Genomic DNA, 16,800 nt, shown 5'->3' on the forward strand with positions numbered 1-16,800 from the left:
ATGATGTCAGATGTGAATGATACTGATTTTGAAGGTTTTTAATCACTGACAGTTGATGTGATGACTTTATTAAGTGTAACTTTCTTTTAACCTATTGCATAAAATTAAGTTTTCAATACAGTATGAGTACTGATATATTAAAAATATAACCCATTTGGAGATCAGAGGTGGTGCATGCAGCCTAGATAGCCTGTAAAACCCACAGAAGAAACTGGTTTAAGATAAAACCTAGCCAAAGACTGTGTTGCTTAACAACGTGTTCATTGTGTCGCTTCAATGGTCTGTGGGAAGAGTGATGATGGACTGGGGTTACTAAGGCAGCTAGTTTCGCAGTGACTAAAGAGTTGGGACTCATCTTAAGCACAGAGTATACCTCTAAACCCACATTCTGTATTGAAATATTAGGGGTAGTCTTACACACGTCAGTCTTATACATCGGCAAATATGGTAATCATTGTCAATTCTATATGCTTGTGCCTAAGAACATCCCCTTCCTTTACTGCCCAGGTCTCACTACCATACAGCATTACAACACATGCTGCATACAAAGATACCTTAGCATGGATTGGGAGCCCTCTCGGTGCCTAGAGAGGCAACAGCTTCCTGAACATCTTCCAACCATTCCTCACTCTAGGCACAGAGATAGCTCCATCCCCACGTCCAGCACATAACATGTCTCCCAAGAAACAAAATCCTCCACATACTCATGAGACTCATCAGCAAGAGCAATCCTTTCATGCCTGACAATCCCCCCATGCTCTCCCTGACACACCACATACACAAAATCAGAATTATCTTGCAGTTTGTTTGCTTTTTTTTTTTTTTTTTTTTTTTTTTTAATGCATGGAAGAAGGAACCAAAGGCCAGGGGCTCACAAATTGTTCTCCCCAAGTAAAAACAAAAACAAAGTAAGAGAGCCACATTCCAGATGCATTCATTTCCAGATGCCTGGACGTGTAACACTGCACTTGAAAGACTGGATATCATAGGTATGGTGGTACTACTCCAAACTGGCGTCTAGGGTGGGGCACCAACCTCTGTACAGTGGTGTTATGTTTCACAAACTCGCAACGTGAAACTGCTGTTATATATGTAAAAGGCATCACAAATAAGATAAACACATATGAATACAATGTTAACATATGTATTATGCTATATGAAAGAACATTAAACTTATTATGCATGAAATATTTATACGGCAATACAGAAACGTGGCATAAATATTTTACAGCGTTGCTAAAAAAAAAGATGTAGGAACTTTTATTGGCTTCTACCGTAGTTCTGGGGTGTGTAATAATGTCACAATTATGATTATATGACAATGTGCAGGAATATAAGTAAAAATATGTCAATTTCTTAGTAAAAAAAAAATAATACATTAAACCCTCGTGAGTGGCAACACACACAAACCCAGTCTGACCCGGCCACAGCTTCCTCGTCTCACTTTCCTTTGTGTCCTTGACTCAGTATGGCAGCTCAGCTAGCCCACTCCTCGCATCTACATAGTCAAGCTAAATATAATGTACAACATAATGTAAAAGAAAATAACCAAAATGTATCCTAAAATACCATAGATGAGAGAGAGAGAGAGAGAGAGAGAGAGAGGAAGGCAGGCCAGGGGCAGTGTTGAATGCATTGTCAAGCTGAGGGAGAGATGTAGGAAGGAAGGGAAGGAAGGAGGGAGAGAATGATTGAATGAAAACAAATGATGGGGCTACAACAGCGAGGTCATCTGGCGCCATATGTAAAACAATAATATTTTTAAATATAATTAGATTTAATAAAAACAAAATAAAGAAATGAAAACAGGTTTATAACAGTCATTCATAAAAGAAACAAAATTCCCCAGGGTGATGCACATCTCCCCCCAGGAGAGAGAGAGAGAGAGAGAGAGAGAGGCATCGCGGGTATGGAAAACGTGGCAACACTGTACAGAGGTTGGCGCCCCACCCTAGCCGGCAGTTTAAAGTAGTACCAACATAGTAGTGAATACGGACAGAGGGAGACAGTTCCACAGTTGACCTGTTGAATACATGAAGGACTGGGAATAACAGTTAACTCTTGTTCTAGAGTTAGACTGAAAAGACATGAGAGTTTGTTGCTGGACAGATGCTACGCACTCACTGTAATGGTGAAGGGATGCAAGCAGACAGTTCAGAGAAGCAGTGACCATTGAAGTAGCGACAGAAAAGAGATGAAGATGCAACAATGTGGCAAAAAGACCAGGCTGAAGGGAGCCAATAAGAGGAGGAAAGTTAATGAGATGAAAAGCCTTTGACTCCATCTTGTTAAGAAGAGCTGTATGGGGAGCCTCACAACATGTGAAACTTGTAGTCTACACATGGGAGAATAAAACCCATGTATAAAGTCAACAATTGTGCAGGGGTAAAGACGGCATGGAGTTGGCTTCGCACACCTAATCTCTTGGAAGCAGATTTTACAAAAGAGGTAATATGATATTTCAAAGATAAATCCAGAGAGAATGAAACCCCAAGTACGTTTAAAGATGAAGCAGGATTGTTTTTGATATTGTTAAAAATTAGAGGATACTCCTGTGGACGACTTTCTCAGGTTGACAAGTGTAAGAATTGAGTTCCTGATGCATTAAAAACAGCAAGATTACCTTTACCCCAATCAAAGATATGAGCCAAGTCAGACATAGCAGTGCCACAGCCTCATCCTCTGTTCACTGAAGTTACTTCTTACACGGACGCTGCGGGAAGTGAATGGAAAGGTGAAGGGTGGAGTTATCAGCATTTGAGTGGACAAAGTGTTATGTACAGCTTAGAAAGTCATTGATGAATAAGAGGAAAAGAGTTGGTGATAGGACAGAGTCCTGAGGAACACCACTATTGACAGCTCTAGGAGAAGAACGGAGGCTGTCTACAACAACTGCTACAGAACAACCAGAAAGGGAGCTAGGGGTGAAGGCACAGATAGGAAGATACAAACTGTATAATGACAGCCTGTAAATTAAAGATTCATTCCAGACTCAATCAAAAGCCTTTGAGATGTTAAGTGCAGTGGCAAAGCTTTCCCCAAAGTCCCAAAAGAAGGATGACTAGAGGTTTGAAAAGAAAGTCACATCACCAGTAGAGCATCCCTGGCAAAACCCATATTGACGATCAGAGAGAAGGTTGTGATAGGAAAGATGCATTAAAATTTTCTGTTATGAACAGACTCAAAAACTTTTGGCACACAGGATGTTAAAGGTATTCGACGAGTGTTAGAGGGATGGGAATGGTCACCCTTCTTTGGGACAGGCTGAATGAGGGCAAACTTCCAGCAAGAAGGAAAGGTACAAGCTGACAGAAAAAGATGAAGGCATGTACCTAGGCAGGGTGTAAGCACAGAAGCAGAGTTCTTGAGAACAACACGAGGAAGCCCATGGATGATAGTCTGGGAGATGGGAAAGGTCACCCTTTTTTGCTGAATGGGGTCAAACTTCCAGCAAGAATGAAAGGTACAACAGAAGAAACCCCATCAGGCCCATAATATCTGAGGTGGGTGATGGTAGAAAACTCATCAACTGAAGAAACTTTAATGTCAACCACGATGAAGTCAGAGAGGGGAAGTGATGGAGGAACAGCATCAAAATCATCTAAAGTGGAATTGGAGGAGAAAGTCTGTGTGACAGGTTCTGCTTTATCAGTGAAATACACAGCTACAGATCCATCAGGGTAGAAAAGAGGAGGGAAGGATGATAAGGTAAATTTGTTAGAAAGGTTTTTGGCAAGGTGTCCGATGGAACTGGAAGAATTTGAGTTGGAGAGTTGAGGGCATTTAGTATGAATTAAATTATTTTCAGCAGAGCGAAGAACAGACTTAGCACGATTCCGGGCAAAAACATAAAAGACATGAGATTCAGGGGTGCGCTGGATCCGTACCTTTAGTAGGCCATCTCCTTGTTCTGGACGGCAATAGAACAAGCATGATCAAACCATTTTTTGTTTATTTTTCTGGGGCTGCCAAGGTGTTTTTATAGATGATTAAATGCAGTGGAGAGAATGGAATGAAGTGCTTCTTGGAGATATGCTAGAAGGCCTGGATGGGTGAAACTGAGCCAGTAGAGTGGAAAAAGGCTGTAATTGTACCCCTACACAAACCTAAAGGTGAGTGAATTGAGTGCAAAAAATATCATGGCATAAATTTACTGAGTGTTGTAGGGAAGGTATATAGTATTATTATACAGAAAGTAAGAGAGATATCAGAAGTCCTAGTGAGTGATGAACAGGGTTGCTTTAGGAGTGGCAGAGGATGTGTGGATCAAATATTTGCAGTGAGACAGATAGTGGAAAAGGATTTTGAGAAGGACTATTAGGTGTTTAAGGCATTTAAGGATCTGGAAAATGCATACAACAAAGTAGACAGAGAAGGATTGTGGAAAGGTTTGCGCATGTACAGTGTAGATGATAAGCTGCTAGGTGCTGTCAAGAGTTTTTATGATGGTAGTGAGGCATGTACAAGGGTAAATGGGCATCTAAGTTAATGGTTCACGATCAGTGTGGGCGTATGACAAGGTTGAGTGATGTCCCCATGGTTGTTCAATACCGTATATTCTGTATATGGATTGGGTGATGACAAGTAAAAACACGAGGAATGACGGGAGGAATGGCATTGGTAATGAATGGTGATGGATGGAATATCTCAAATTTGTTGCATGCTGATGATGCAGTGCTACTTTCAAATACCAGACAAGAACTTGGTAGACTAATGACAAGTTCTGTTGATGTCTGTGAGCATCGTGTCTTGACAGTAAATGTAGAAAAGAGTACAGTGATGGTAGCTGAGAGAGGTGATTCCCAGTGTGATGTTACAGTGAATGGAGAAAGACTGGAATGGTGAGAAAGTTCAAATACCTGGGTACAGTGATAGAAAAGAGAGGAAAATATGCAAAAGAAGTGGAAAGTAGACTGACACAAGGAAGGAAAGCAGCTGGTGCAATGAAGGCCTTGATAAGAAATGGATGCTTAAGTGTTGCCGCTGAGCAAGGCTTACACGAAGGAGCATTAGTGCCAACTTTAACATATGGACGTGAGACTATGGTGTGGCATGAAAATGAAAATTCAAGGGTGAGAGCAGTGGAGATGGGACTTCTGTGGAATGTGTATGGAGTACAGAGAGAGGATCGGATACCAAGTAATGTGATTCGTGAAAGGTGCAGTGAGGAAGTCAGTGGACACCAGACTGGAAGAGCGTGTACTGAGATGGTATGGTCATGTGGCGAGAATGGATAACAATAGAGTGGTGAAAAAGGTATATCTGAGCAAATTTGACAGAGGGAGGAGGCGAGGTAGGCCAAGGAGAAGGTGGAGGTATAAGGTGGATGACTGTGTCAGGAAGAGAGGTATGGAAGTCGGTAAGGCAAGGGAACTGACAAGAGATCGAGCTGGCTGGATGAATACTGTGAGAAGTGCATGATCAGGGATCTGGGATCCCTTTTTAACGTGACAGCGTTCGGACTGACTCTATTGGATATGATTAAATGATGGTACAGAATGTGTTGAAAGTTTTTTTGCATATCAGATAGAGCCAGGATTCTGGGGGCTTGAATAATGAATGAAAAGAAGTGTAGCCCAATGGTTTGGGCAAACTTGGGCTGTGTGGACACTGCTACTCCTTACCCAGTCCTAGGGTGGGAAAGGTCTGGATGATGATGATGATGATGATGATGACGATGTCAATTGCAGAGAAGGGATTAATAAAAACACATTTCTAAACTACTGACTGTTAGATTTTCTCTAGCTGAAACAACCCTACTAATGACAGACTGAGTAAAGTACCCAATTGAACACACTGTGGTGAATGGTCTAAGGTATGAGCTACTCAACAACTTACTTTTGCTTATGCCTTTTAAGCTGGCTCCTCCTGAAGATGTACTTGGCTGAGAGTCTAAATTCCGCTGCTTTTTCCGGTGGTAGGCCCGTTTGGCAGCCTGTGTGAGAAGGGAAACATAGTGGAACTTCATTGTTATCAACATCCTTTCCCCCCCCCCCCACCAAAGGATGGGGTCAGAAAGATTGCAGACAAAAGTGAAAAAGAAAGGAGAGGAATGGCAGAACTACCAACAGCATGTCCAGTGAAATGGGCCACACAATCAACTACACATATCTGAATTTCAAGTTCCTAGAATTCGGCTCAGTCTCATTAACCTAAAGATCTTCCCTCCTCCACTTATTTTTTTCTTTACTGCTGGTAGGTGGGAAAGCTCACCATACACCCACTAAATATAGTCTTATCTTCAGGTGACTTAAAACAAAGTGACAAGCCAAAAGATTCCCTGAAATCCAGAAAACCATTTAGTACATTGGATGGCAACCATATAACCAACAAATTGGTGCCTGGTGGTTGAGTGGGTTAAGGCACTTCAGGTGGATGTGCTCTTAATGGTCTAAATCATACACACAGCTGGAATTAACTGCTCACATAATGGTGCAGGAATTACTGAATGGTTACTCTTATCCTAAATATCCAAACTAAGTACCCTATCCCCAGGCCTCTATGTCCCTGATGGGGCAGTAAAGGATTGAACGATGGATAAATGAAATTTTCTTCATGGATGCACTTCAGATAAACCTGTCATGAGTCAATTTATTGATTATTAATTCACTGATTACCAAGTTCAAAAGGAATGAAAGACCATTGTCATGTGGATAATTTATTCATCCAACTCCATCACCTGCCGATTCCCTCACCTTCTTAACCTCTAGATCTATCTTTTTCATACACTCATTTACCATATCTATCCACCTTCTTCTTGATCTACCATGCCTCATCACACCCTCAAACTCATTAACATAAACACTTTCATTAAGGGATCACAAGAGTATTATCATCATCAAATCCAATCTTGATGCTAAAGCTCACACACAACCTAATTCAACCTTACTGCCTGCCATTTCTCTCAAGACCCCACATGGTGTTCTGGGTTACAAATTTTCACCTGGCGTACGAAGGGTTAAATATCACTTTTTCCCCACAACTGTTACTCTAAATTGGCTGTATAAGCACGAATGGAACTCTGATAGGCAACATTCCTGTAAAGTACTGTGGGAAAAAAAAAAAAAAAAAAAAAAAAAAAAAAAAAAAAAAAGGGGGGGGGGCCGGGGGGCGGGGGGTGGCAGCTTATGACTTGAGCTTAATGAAATCTTGATAAACAGCTACATTCTTAATCAGCCCACATCAAGCATACAACAAATAATATACTCATACTGGAAGATTTTGTCTTCTTGCCGCTGCCTGTTCGAGGCCTTTCTCCACAGCCTGCCTGCGAACACCTTGTCTCATTGGACGCTCAGGCCTTGGTCCCTGCACCCTCACACGAGCCTTTGGGTTCCACGCTTCGTCCTCTTTTTTCTTCCCCCGTGGTTTGAACACAGGATAGTCCTCATCATCAGAAATGTCCAGTGTTGGGTATACTGTAAGAAGCAGGGAAATTTAATGCCTTATAACCTGAATTCATATCTTATTTTTGCCACAATCTGTATGATGCACAGAAGTAATTTTTATTATACAGCAAAACCTTGTTAAGTCAAAAAGAATGGGGTTCTGGCCTTTCAGACTTCAAGCCACCTTTCTCTCAGTTGTTTCTTATTGTAATAAAAAAATAAACATTATTGGCCCATGTAAATATACAGTATTGGCAAATACTAGTTTTTACATAGTAATTTTGACAGAGTAAAACTTACCAGCACTGCAGGTCAGGATTGACCCTTCTTCTGATACTGCAGTAGATGACAAAGACATGGAAAGGCAATAGACGAGGCACTCTGCTAACAACTAAATTACCAGTAGCACTAGTAATAAATTTGTGAGAATATTCCAAACTACTATTTTATAAACTCCAACAGACTAACCATTCTGTTTACTGATAATTATGGCTTATCAAATGCCATATTATCAAGATTTTACTAAACAGTATATCTGCCTCACTCTGCAAGAATCACGGGAAATTTAATCCACTTAACCTGTGGAAGTATATTTTCATTTTTGTTCCATGCAGTTGAAGTACAAAATATACATGCATACATAATACACACACACACACACACATATATATATGTACATATACACCCACCCCCCTGCTATCACGCATTCTGCTATCGCCATTTACTGCTATCATGCACACCCCAAAAGCCGCCATCCTCAAGCTATCACGCACACAAAACCTGGGTGCGTCAGTGGATGTGAATCGCCCGGGTCATGCGGCACATCGCAGCTGATTGATCCTACATCATCAACCATCCTTGCTCAGTGCTTGGCCCACTTTCCCGCCAATTCAGTCAAGTACACATATCCGCGCATGGATAGTGGTGGAAGTGGTGTGCTATGTACCATAAACTTTTTTTCTGGGAACAACGGCTGACAAACCCCACAAGAAACCTCGACCACCGCTCAGCATATGGCAGTGGGACTGTTAAGAGAGGTGAAGAAGAGAAAGAACCTTACATATGCTCAAAAACAAGAGATTTGCAAGTTGAGTGATGGTGGTGAGACAAAAAAAAATCAATGTTGGAGCAGTGTTTGGTAAGAAAATATATGCAAAGAGAAGTATAACAGGCAAAAAATGTAGGTATATCGGCCACCCAATAACATCATCAGCATCAGCATCTGGACCTTTCCCACCCTAGGGTTGAGTGAGGAGTGGCAAAGTCCAGACAACCCAAATTTGCCCAATCCAATGGGCCACGCTTTTATTCACTCATCATTCAAGCCCGCGGAATCCTGGCTTTATCGGATACGTCAAAAACATTCACCACAATCTGTAGTTTCACATAAACCAATTAGCATTAGTCCCACTGATTCCCCAGTTCAGCTATCACGCATTTCTGCTATCACGCACAGCTGCATGACCAATTAGGCATGAGAGCAGGGGGACGGGAATATATATAAATATATATATATATTAGAGAGGGGTGTGTGAGTTGGGAACAGGGCAGTGAAATGGCGGGGGACAGGGCAACATGGAGGTGATTTGTTTGTGGCCACCCCAAACGGGATTGAGGTGTCTGGCAATAGACAGATAGATAGATATATATATACATATATATATATATATATATATATACGGATGATAGGTGGAAGCGCTCACAATCCACTCACGCGATGTGGTGCTGCTTTGGGTGTCTGCCCTTTCCTTTCTCCCGTCCTTCCTCTTCTGTCTTTCTTTCCTTCATTCTTTCCTCTTCCTTCTGCCTATGGGTGACTCGACACTGTATGACAAGCCAAATGGTTTCCTGTACACCAGGAAAACATTTACTATGCTGGGTGGTTATCTTATAACAAATTATGGTACCTGGTGGTTTATTGGGTAATCAAGGTACTCTAATTGAATTAAGCCTGTGTAGGTTCATATCCAAGGAGTGGTTGAGGATTATTCCTCATGTAATGCCACTCAGGGATGAGTGAGGCTGGTCACTCTCATCTTAAATGTCAAGACCAACTTGCCCAGCCCCAGGCTCCTACACTACTCATGGGGCAACATAGGATTGGATGATGGATATATCTATATCTATATATATATATATATATATATATATATATATATATATATATATATACAGTATACATATATCTATATATATACAGCAAGATGCCTGGAACCACTGTCTGACTCACTTCTCCATTTCTGCGGCATTCCTGGCCATTCCTCAAACTTTCTGTTGTACACCACCTCTCATCCTCTAAACCTCACCTTCTTTTCCTAACTGAGATTCAGCTGTCTGAGGCGACTGATAGCAAACCCTTCTCTGTATCCTACTTTCTCTACACTCGCTTCAAAGCCAAAGGTGGCTGTTGTGTATATGTAAGCAACGACATATCTTGCCCTCAAGTTCCTGAATTTGAATCATCTGAATTCCCACCTCTCTGGCTTCAGCTTTCCTGTCTATCTATCTATCTATCTATTGCCAGATGCCTTAATCCCGTACGGGGTGGCCACAAACAAATCGCCTCCGTGTCGCCCTGTCCTCCGCCATTTCACTGCCCTGCTCCCAACTCACATCCCCTCTCTCATATACCTCTCCACTCCATCCCTCCATCTCATCCTCGGCCTCCCCCTCCCTCTCCCCCCTTCCGCCTCACTCACATACACTCTGCTCATCAGTCTCTCACCCTCCATCCTCCCCATATGGCCAAACCACCTCAGTGTGTTCCTCCTAACATTTCCTATCACATCCACATCCACACCACAACGCTTCTTTATATCCTCATTTGTCAGCCTGACTCTCCACGTGACTCCACAGGCTCATTCTCTGACTAAATATATCTGTGGTGTTTACTTATCCCCAAATTCTACTGCCTATGAAAAATTCTTCGACTATCTTCCTTGTACGACGGAACACATTCTATCCATTTCTCCTTTCTCTGGAATCTCCATTCTAGGAGATTTCCATGTTCACCACCACCTTTGGCTCTCCTCTCCTTTCACTGATCCACCTGGTGAGCAAGCCTACATCTTTTCTGTCCTTAATGACCTAGAGCAGCTTGTACAGCACCCTACCCATATCCCTGACCGCCTTGGAAAGTTCCAACATACTTGACCTCTTCCTTACAACTAATTCTTCAGCTTACACTGTTAATCTTCATCTCTGTTGGGCTCCTCCAATCACAACCATATCACTTTGGCCTGTCCTATTCCTCCAGTATGGCATGTGGACCCTCCTAACAAGCATCAGTTGTGGGATTCTGGAGTTGCTGATCAGCAGGCCCTCAGGCAGTACTTTGATTTTTCCCTGGAACGATTATTGTCTCCACAGCCAGGAGCCATCTGAGTGTGTCTTGCACATTTCAGAGGTTATTCTCTCGGTCATGGAAGCATACATCCCTTCTCATATCCTTTGACTAATGGGGAAAAAAAAAGAAAAAGTTGGTTTAATCACACTTGTTCTAATGCTGTCCACAACAAGGAGAAGGCCTACAAAAGGTACCGGAGCCAACCCACCCCTGAATCTCATCTCTTTTATGTTTCTGCCCGGAATCATGCTAAGTCTGCTCTTTGCTCTGCTAAAAATAATTTCATTTGTACTTGCTCTGAACTCTTAAGCTCAGATTCTTCCCGTTCCTCCTGGTACCTTGCCAAAAATCTTTCAAACAACTTCACCTCATCATCCTTCCCTCCTCTTTTCCACTCTAATTGTTCTATTGCTATTTCTTCTACTGATAAAGGAGAACTCTTCACCTTGACTTTCTTCCCCCCCCTGACTTCCTCATGGCTGACATTAAGACTTCTTCAATTTATATATATTCTGTCATCACTGGCCTCAATACTAACAAGGCATAAGGACCTGATGGAGTCTTTCCTGTTGTCTTCAAGAACTGTGCTTCTGTGCTTACACCCTGCCAAGGTAAACTCTTTGGTCTTTGTCTATCAACTTGTACCTTTCCTTCTTGCTGGAAGTATGCTCTCATTCAGCCTGTCCCAAAGAAGGGTGACCACTCCCATCCCTCTAACTATCACCCAACTGCTTTAACATCATGTATTTCAAAAGTTTTCGAGTCTGTTCTTAACAGAAAAATTTTTAAACATCTTTCCTATCACAACCTTCTTTCTGACTGCCAATATGGGTTCCACCAGGGATGCTCCACTGGTGATCTTCTCACCTACCTTTCAGTCTCTTGGTCATCCTCCTTTTGTGATTTTCGTAAAAGCTTTGCCACTGCACTTGACATCTCAAAGGCTTTCGACCGAGTCTGGCATAAATCTTTAATTTCCAAACTGTCCTCTTACAGTTTCTATCCTTCTATCTGTGCCATCATCTATAGCTTCCTTTCTGGTCGTTCTATAGCTGCTGTTGTGGATGGCCACCGTTCTTCTCCCAGCGCTATTAATACTGGTGTTCCTCAGGGCTCTGTCCTATCACCAACTCTCTTCCTTTTATTCATCAATGACTTTCTAAGCTGTACATTTAACCCTGTCCACTCATACGCTGACGACTCCATCCTTCACCTTTCCACTCATTTCCTGCAGCATCCATCTCAGTGGCTACTTCAAAAACAAAGGATGAGGCTATGGCTCACCTGATGTCTGACTTCACTCATATCGCTAATTGGGGCAAAAGTAATCTTGTTTTTAATGCATCAAAAACTCAGTTCTTCATCTATCAATCTGACAACATCTTCCACAGGAGTACCCTCTAACTTTTAACAGTATCCATAACTTTTAATAATATCCAGCTTAATCTTGCATGTGGTTGAGAAGATTAGGAGAAATACACTGAGGTAGTTTGGACATGTGAAGAGAATGGAGAATGAAAGACTGACTAAGAGGGTGTATGTAGGTAAGGTGGAGGGAGGGAGAGGGAGGGGTAGACCGAGGATGAGGTGGAGGGATGGAGTTGAGAGGTATATGAGGGAGGAGGGGGTGAGTTGGGAGGAGGGTAGTCAAATGGTGGGTGACAGAGTGAGTTGGAGGCGTTTTGTCTGCGGCCACCCTTTGCGGGATTTGGGCGTTGGCCTATAGATAGATAGATAGATTAATCCTGCATCATCTTTAAATATACTTGGGGTTTCAATCTCTCGGGATTTATCTTGGAAAGAACATATTACCTCTCTAGTAAAATCTGCCTCCTAGAGATTACGTGTGCTAAGCTGACTCCATGCCTTCTTTACCCCTGCACAGCTGTTGACTTTATACACGGGCTTTATTTGCCCATGTAGAGTACAACTCTCATGTGTAGGGAGGCTCCCCCCACACAGCTCTTCTCAACAACGTAATCAAAGGCTTTTCATCTCAGTAACTCTCCTCCTCTTACTGGCTCCCTTCAACCTCTGTCTATTTGCTGCACTGTTGCATCTTTATCTCTTTTCTATTGCTACTTCAATGGTCACTGCTTCTCTGAACTGTCTGCTTGCATCCCCCCCCCCCCGCTACAACAGGTGCATAACACCTATCTAGCACCTATCTAGCAACAAACTCTCATCCCTTATCTATCCAACGCTCTAATGCAAGAGTTAACCATTATTCCCAGTCCTTCATTTATGCAACAGGTCAAGTCTGGACCTATCTCCCTCTGTCTGTGTTTCCTACTGTTTATGATCTTCAGTCTTTCAAACGCAGTGTGTCCAGGCATCTGAAAATGTACAGATCTTGATTTTGTCTCTGCTAACTTGTTTTTGTTTTTTCTTGAAGGGTACAATTTGCAGGCTCCTAGCCTTTGGTTCCTCCTTCCCTGCATTAAAAAAAAAAAAAAAAAAAAAAAAAAAAAAAAAAAACTCACTATAGCAGACTAATTGGGGGAGTCCTGATCCAACAGAGCTAATAGTCCTCTACATCCAATGTTCCCCCCCCCACCCCCTCGAGGAGGGACTCCAAGCACATGGCTGAGAATAAATGAGTACAATAGCATATTGTAGTACTAACAATGAAAACTATACCCATTTTACACTAACTTGGTTGATAATTCTGCCCTACTGCAGCTTATTTGACATTCTTGCCATAATGCTTTTCCATGGTCAGTACAATATTACTATAGTCTGTTTTTATAACTCAGTAATCTTGATGGAGAGAGGCCGATTTCAGGCCAGGCAGGGGTAAAAGGGTTGGAAACACATTTATTGTGATAATGCAACCCACTGTTCCCCATTTAACAGACCCTGTTTGTTATAACTGACGGAAATTCGGCAGCTTTTGTAGTGTCTGTTAAACCCGAAATCCAGTCTATCAAGCCCTTTAAAGTAAGGGTCTACTGTACTAGACTTGGCCTGACCAAGAAAAAAGTCTATCTATCTATAGCCCGATGCCTTAATCCCACAAATGGTGGCCGCAGACAAAATGCCTCCATGTCGTTCTGTCACCCACCATCTGACTGCCCTCCTCCCAACTCACTCCCCCCTCCCTCATTTGCCTCTCAATTCCATCCCTCCACCTCATCCTCAGTCTCCCCCTCCCTCTACTTCACCTACATACACCCTCTTAGTCAGTCTTTCATTCTCCATTCTCTCCATACGTCCAAACCACCTCAGTGTATTTCTCCTAATTTTCTCAATCACATCCACATCCACTCCACAACGTTCTTTCACTTCTTCATCCGTCAACCTGTCCCTCCATGTCACTCCACATGCTCTTCTCAAGTAACTCATTTCCAATGCTCCTTGTCCCCCCTCTAGCAAGGTCCACGCCTCGATTCCATACGTCAGGGTAGGAATCACAATACTATCATGCAGTGCCTTCTTAACTTCCATACTCACCTCCCTATTTCTCATCACCACTTACAGTGAACCTTCTGCTGTACCCTTTCAAGCCCTTCATCCCCAAAACTTCCATCCTTACTCATCACACTACCCAAGTACTTGAATGCACTCACATACTCCATATCCTCACCATCCAACCTCACTGTGCATTCTGTGAATTCATTCCTCTCAAACACAATAACTTTAGTCTTCAGATTCCTTTTCTTACACACTGTCCCAAATTCATTCACCAAACCTTGCAACTTCCATTCATCTTCACTCAACAATACTTTTTCATCAGCAAACAGCAACACTGGAATCTTCCAAATCTCACCATCATTCATTAGAGCCACTCCCACATCCACTGCCCTACCTTGCACCTCCTTTACAACCCCATCCATGAATATATTAAACAGCCATGGAGACATCACACATCCCTGTTTCAGTCCCACATTTAGATCAAAGAACTCACTCAGCTCACCATCCACTCGCAGTGTAGCCCTAGCTCCCTCGTACATACTCTTCACAGCACTCAGCAATTTCCTATCCACTCCAAATATTCTTAATACGTTCCACATACCATGCCTATCTACTCTGCAATATGCATTTTCCAAGTCCATGAAGGCAGCATACACTTTCTATCCCTTCTGTAGATACTTCTCCACTAAACATCTTACAACATATATCTGATCTACACACCCTTTCCCCTTCCCAAATCCCCCTTGTTCTTCTCCAACTAGCTCCTCTGTTATATGCCTAACCCTATCAATAAGTATTCTACCATATATTTTTCCAAACACACTAAGAAGGCAAATACCCCTATGGTTTCTGCATACTTCTCCCTCTCCTTTTCCTTTGTATAAAGGAACAATTATACCTGATTTCCAGTCCTCTGGAACCCTTCCTCTTCCCAAGCCAATCTACACAACTTCCATATCCACTTCACAACAATCTCACCCCCATACCTCAGCATTTCACCACACACTCCACCAATGCCTGGGGCCTTTCCCATCTTGATCTTCAGTGCTTCAGCTATTTCTGCCTTACTGATTTCTTCCCTCCTTTCATCTCTTCTTCTCCCAGCCATTCCCCAACCACTTATACTCACACTGCTATCACTCTCTACATTCAACAAATCCTCAAAGTGCTCCTTCCATCTCCTTTTCTCTCTCTTCTCCACCAACTATCTATTATTCCCATCTTTCATTCCTCTACTATTTCTCCTTTCACTGTCTTACTTTCTTTACCTCCTCCCAAAAGTAACCCCCTTCAGTCAACAATAGTTTCATTCTGTTCTTACTGCCAGCTCAAGATTTATTCAGCTTTGGGGAGACTTATTATAAGGTAGGAGTGTACTGAAAATTTCTTCTGATTTCTCACTATAAAAAGTCTCCCCAAAGTTAAATAAGACCTGTAGGTAATTGTTGCTGTTCTTGTGACCCAAGGCTCACTTGGACATGAACTTGATGAACTGCAGGCTGAATCTCTATTGCTGAAGACCACCAACCTCCTTTTGAAGATTAGGGAGCTGAAGGATGTTTGTATAACTAAGCACTGAAGCTGTCTAGTCATATCAGTGTCAATGCATTAAAAAAAGGACTTAGCTGTGACATACCATAGTCTTCATCTTGGTGCACTTTGCTCATGTTATCATCATCATCGTAGCGTCGGCGAGGCTTGGGATGTCGGGCAGCTGCATGTTTGCGAGCGGAAGGCTGCCGGCTGCCTGGCACAACCCGGCTCATACTCAGCATCCCAGCAATAGCCTCACGTGTCGATGGGGAGGCTCGCCCACTTTCACTACTAAAAGATGATAGTGTTGACAGAAATATTATGATGAGTCATAAGATGGAAATCTATCTATTTTCCAAACGCCTTAATCCTGGAGATGGCAGCCATAAACCAACTGCTTCCTTGCAACCTTGTCCTCAGCAATCAGACTCCTCTCCCTCCATCTCGTTCCACTTTCACTCACTTTCACTCACATACAGTAATGCTCCATCCTGTCCCTGCACCTAGTCCTTGGAAAGAAAAGAAGAAGAAGAAAAAAATCCGAGTGTGAGAAGAACAAAGGACAAACTAGGTTACAAGCTAGGCTAATCTAAATCACTTTAACAACAGGAGACCAATGTACAGTCTTGGCAACTTTTATATTACTGAAAAAATTCCAGTCACTTCTTGGATACGTACAATGAGGTATTAACACTTACGGCAGTCTACTTCCACCTGAGACCTCTATTGCCAGGTTACCAAAGTGTATATTAAGAAATACAGCTCTACATAATCCACACTCAGCACACTGGCTTAAGAAGTTGGCTTAGACCAATGCCTTTCAATTACAAGAGTCATTATGATAAACAATATATTTTTCTCAAGTCCCAATCTTTTCCTAGACTGACTCACAACATATAATATTAAGGCCAAGTTGCATTTGTACTGGTTGGAGGATAGGAACAGGGGGTAGACAAACTGTGCAACTCTGACCAGTCCAAGAATTTACCTTAAGGTTTCCTAATTAGCAGCGGAGTTGTTGCTGTTGTTAAGTAACCCCAGTCTGTAAGGTTTGGGCAAATTCATCAACCACATGCAAACAACGACCCCTACAGAGCCAGTCCATTTAATGAACTGATG

General features: G+C 42.4%; 1 protein-coding gene across 1 annotated transcript in view; it reads right to left on the reverse strand.

Annotated features, from left to right (window-relative positions):
• The window catches only part of LOC145414375 (histone lysine demethylase PHF8-like), an 82,900-nt gene that overhangs the window by 4,462 nt on the left and 61,638 nt on the right, over positions 1 to 16,800 (reverse strand). Inside the window, exons 15-17 of the mRNA XM_080283910.1 lie at positions 15,785 to 15,972; positions 7,213 to 7,418; positions 5,839 to 5,935 (exon numbers count right to left, since the gene is read on the reverse strand). Coding sequence (XP_080140036.1) covers positions 5,839 to 5,935; positions 7,213 to 7,418; positions 15,785 to 15,972 — 491 coding nt within the window. The remainder of the gene's footprint in view (positions 1 to 5,838; positions 5,936 to 7,212; positions 7,419 to 15,784; positions 15,973 to 16,800) is intronic.

The sequence above is a fragment of the Coenobita brevimanus genome, chromosome 99 (assembly GCF_032717465.1).
Source record: "Coenobita brevimanus isolate Jiangsu-jjx chromosome 99, ASM3271746v2, whole genome shotgun sequence".
In the NCBI taxonomy this organism is placed as follows: Eukaryota; Metazoa; Arthropoda; class Malacostraca; order Decapoda; family Coenobitidae; genus Coenobita; species Coenobita brevimanus.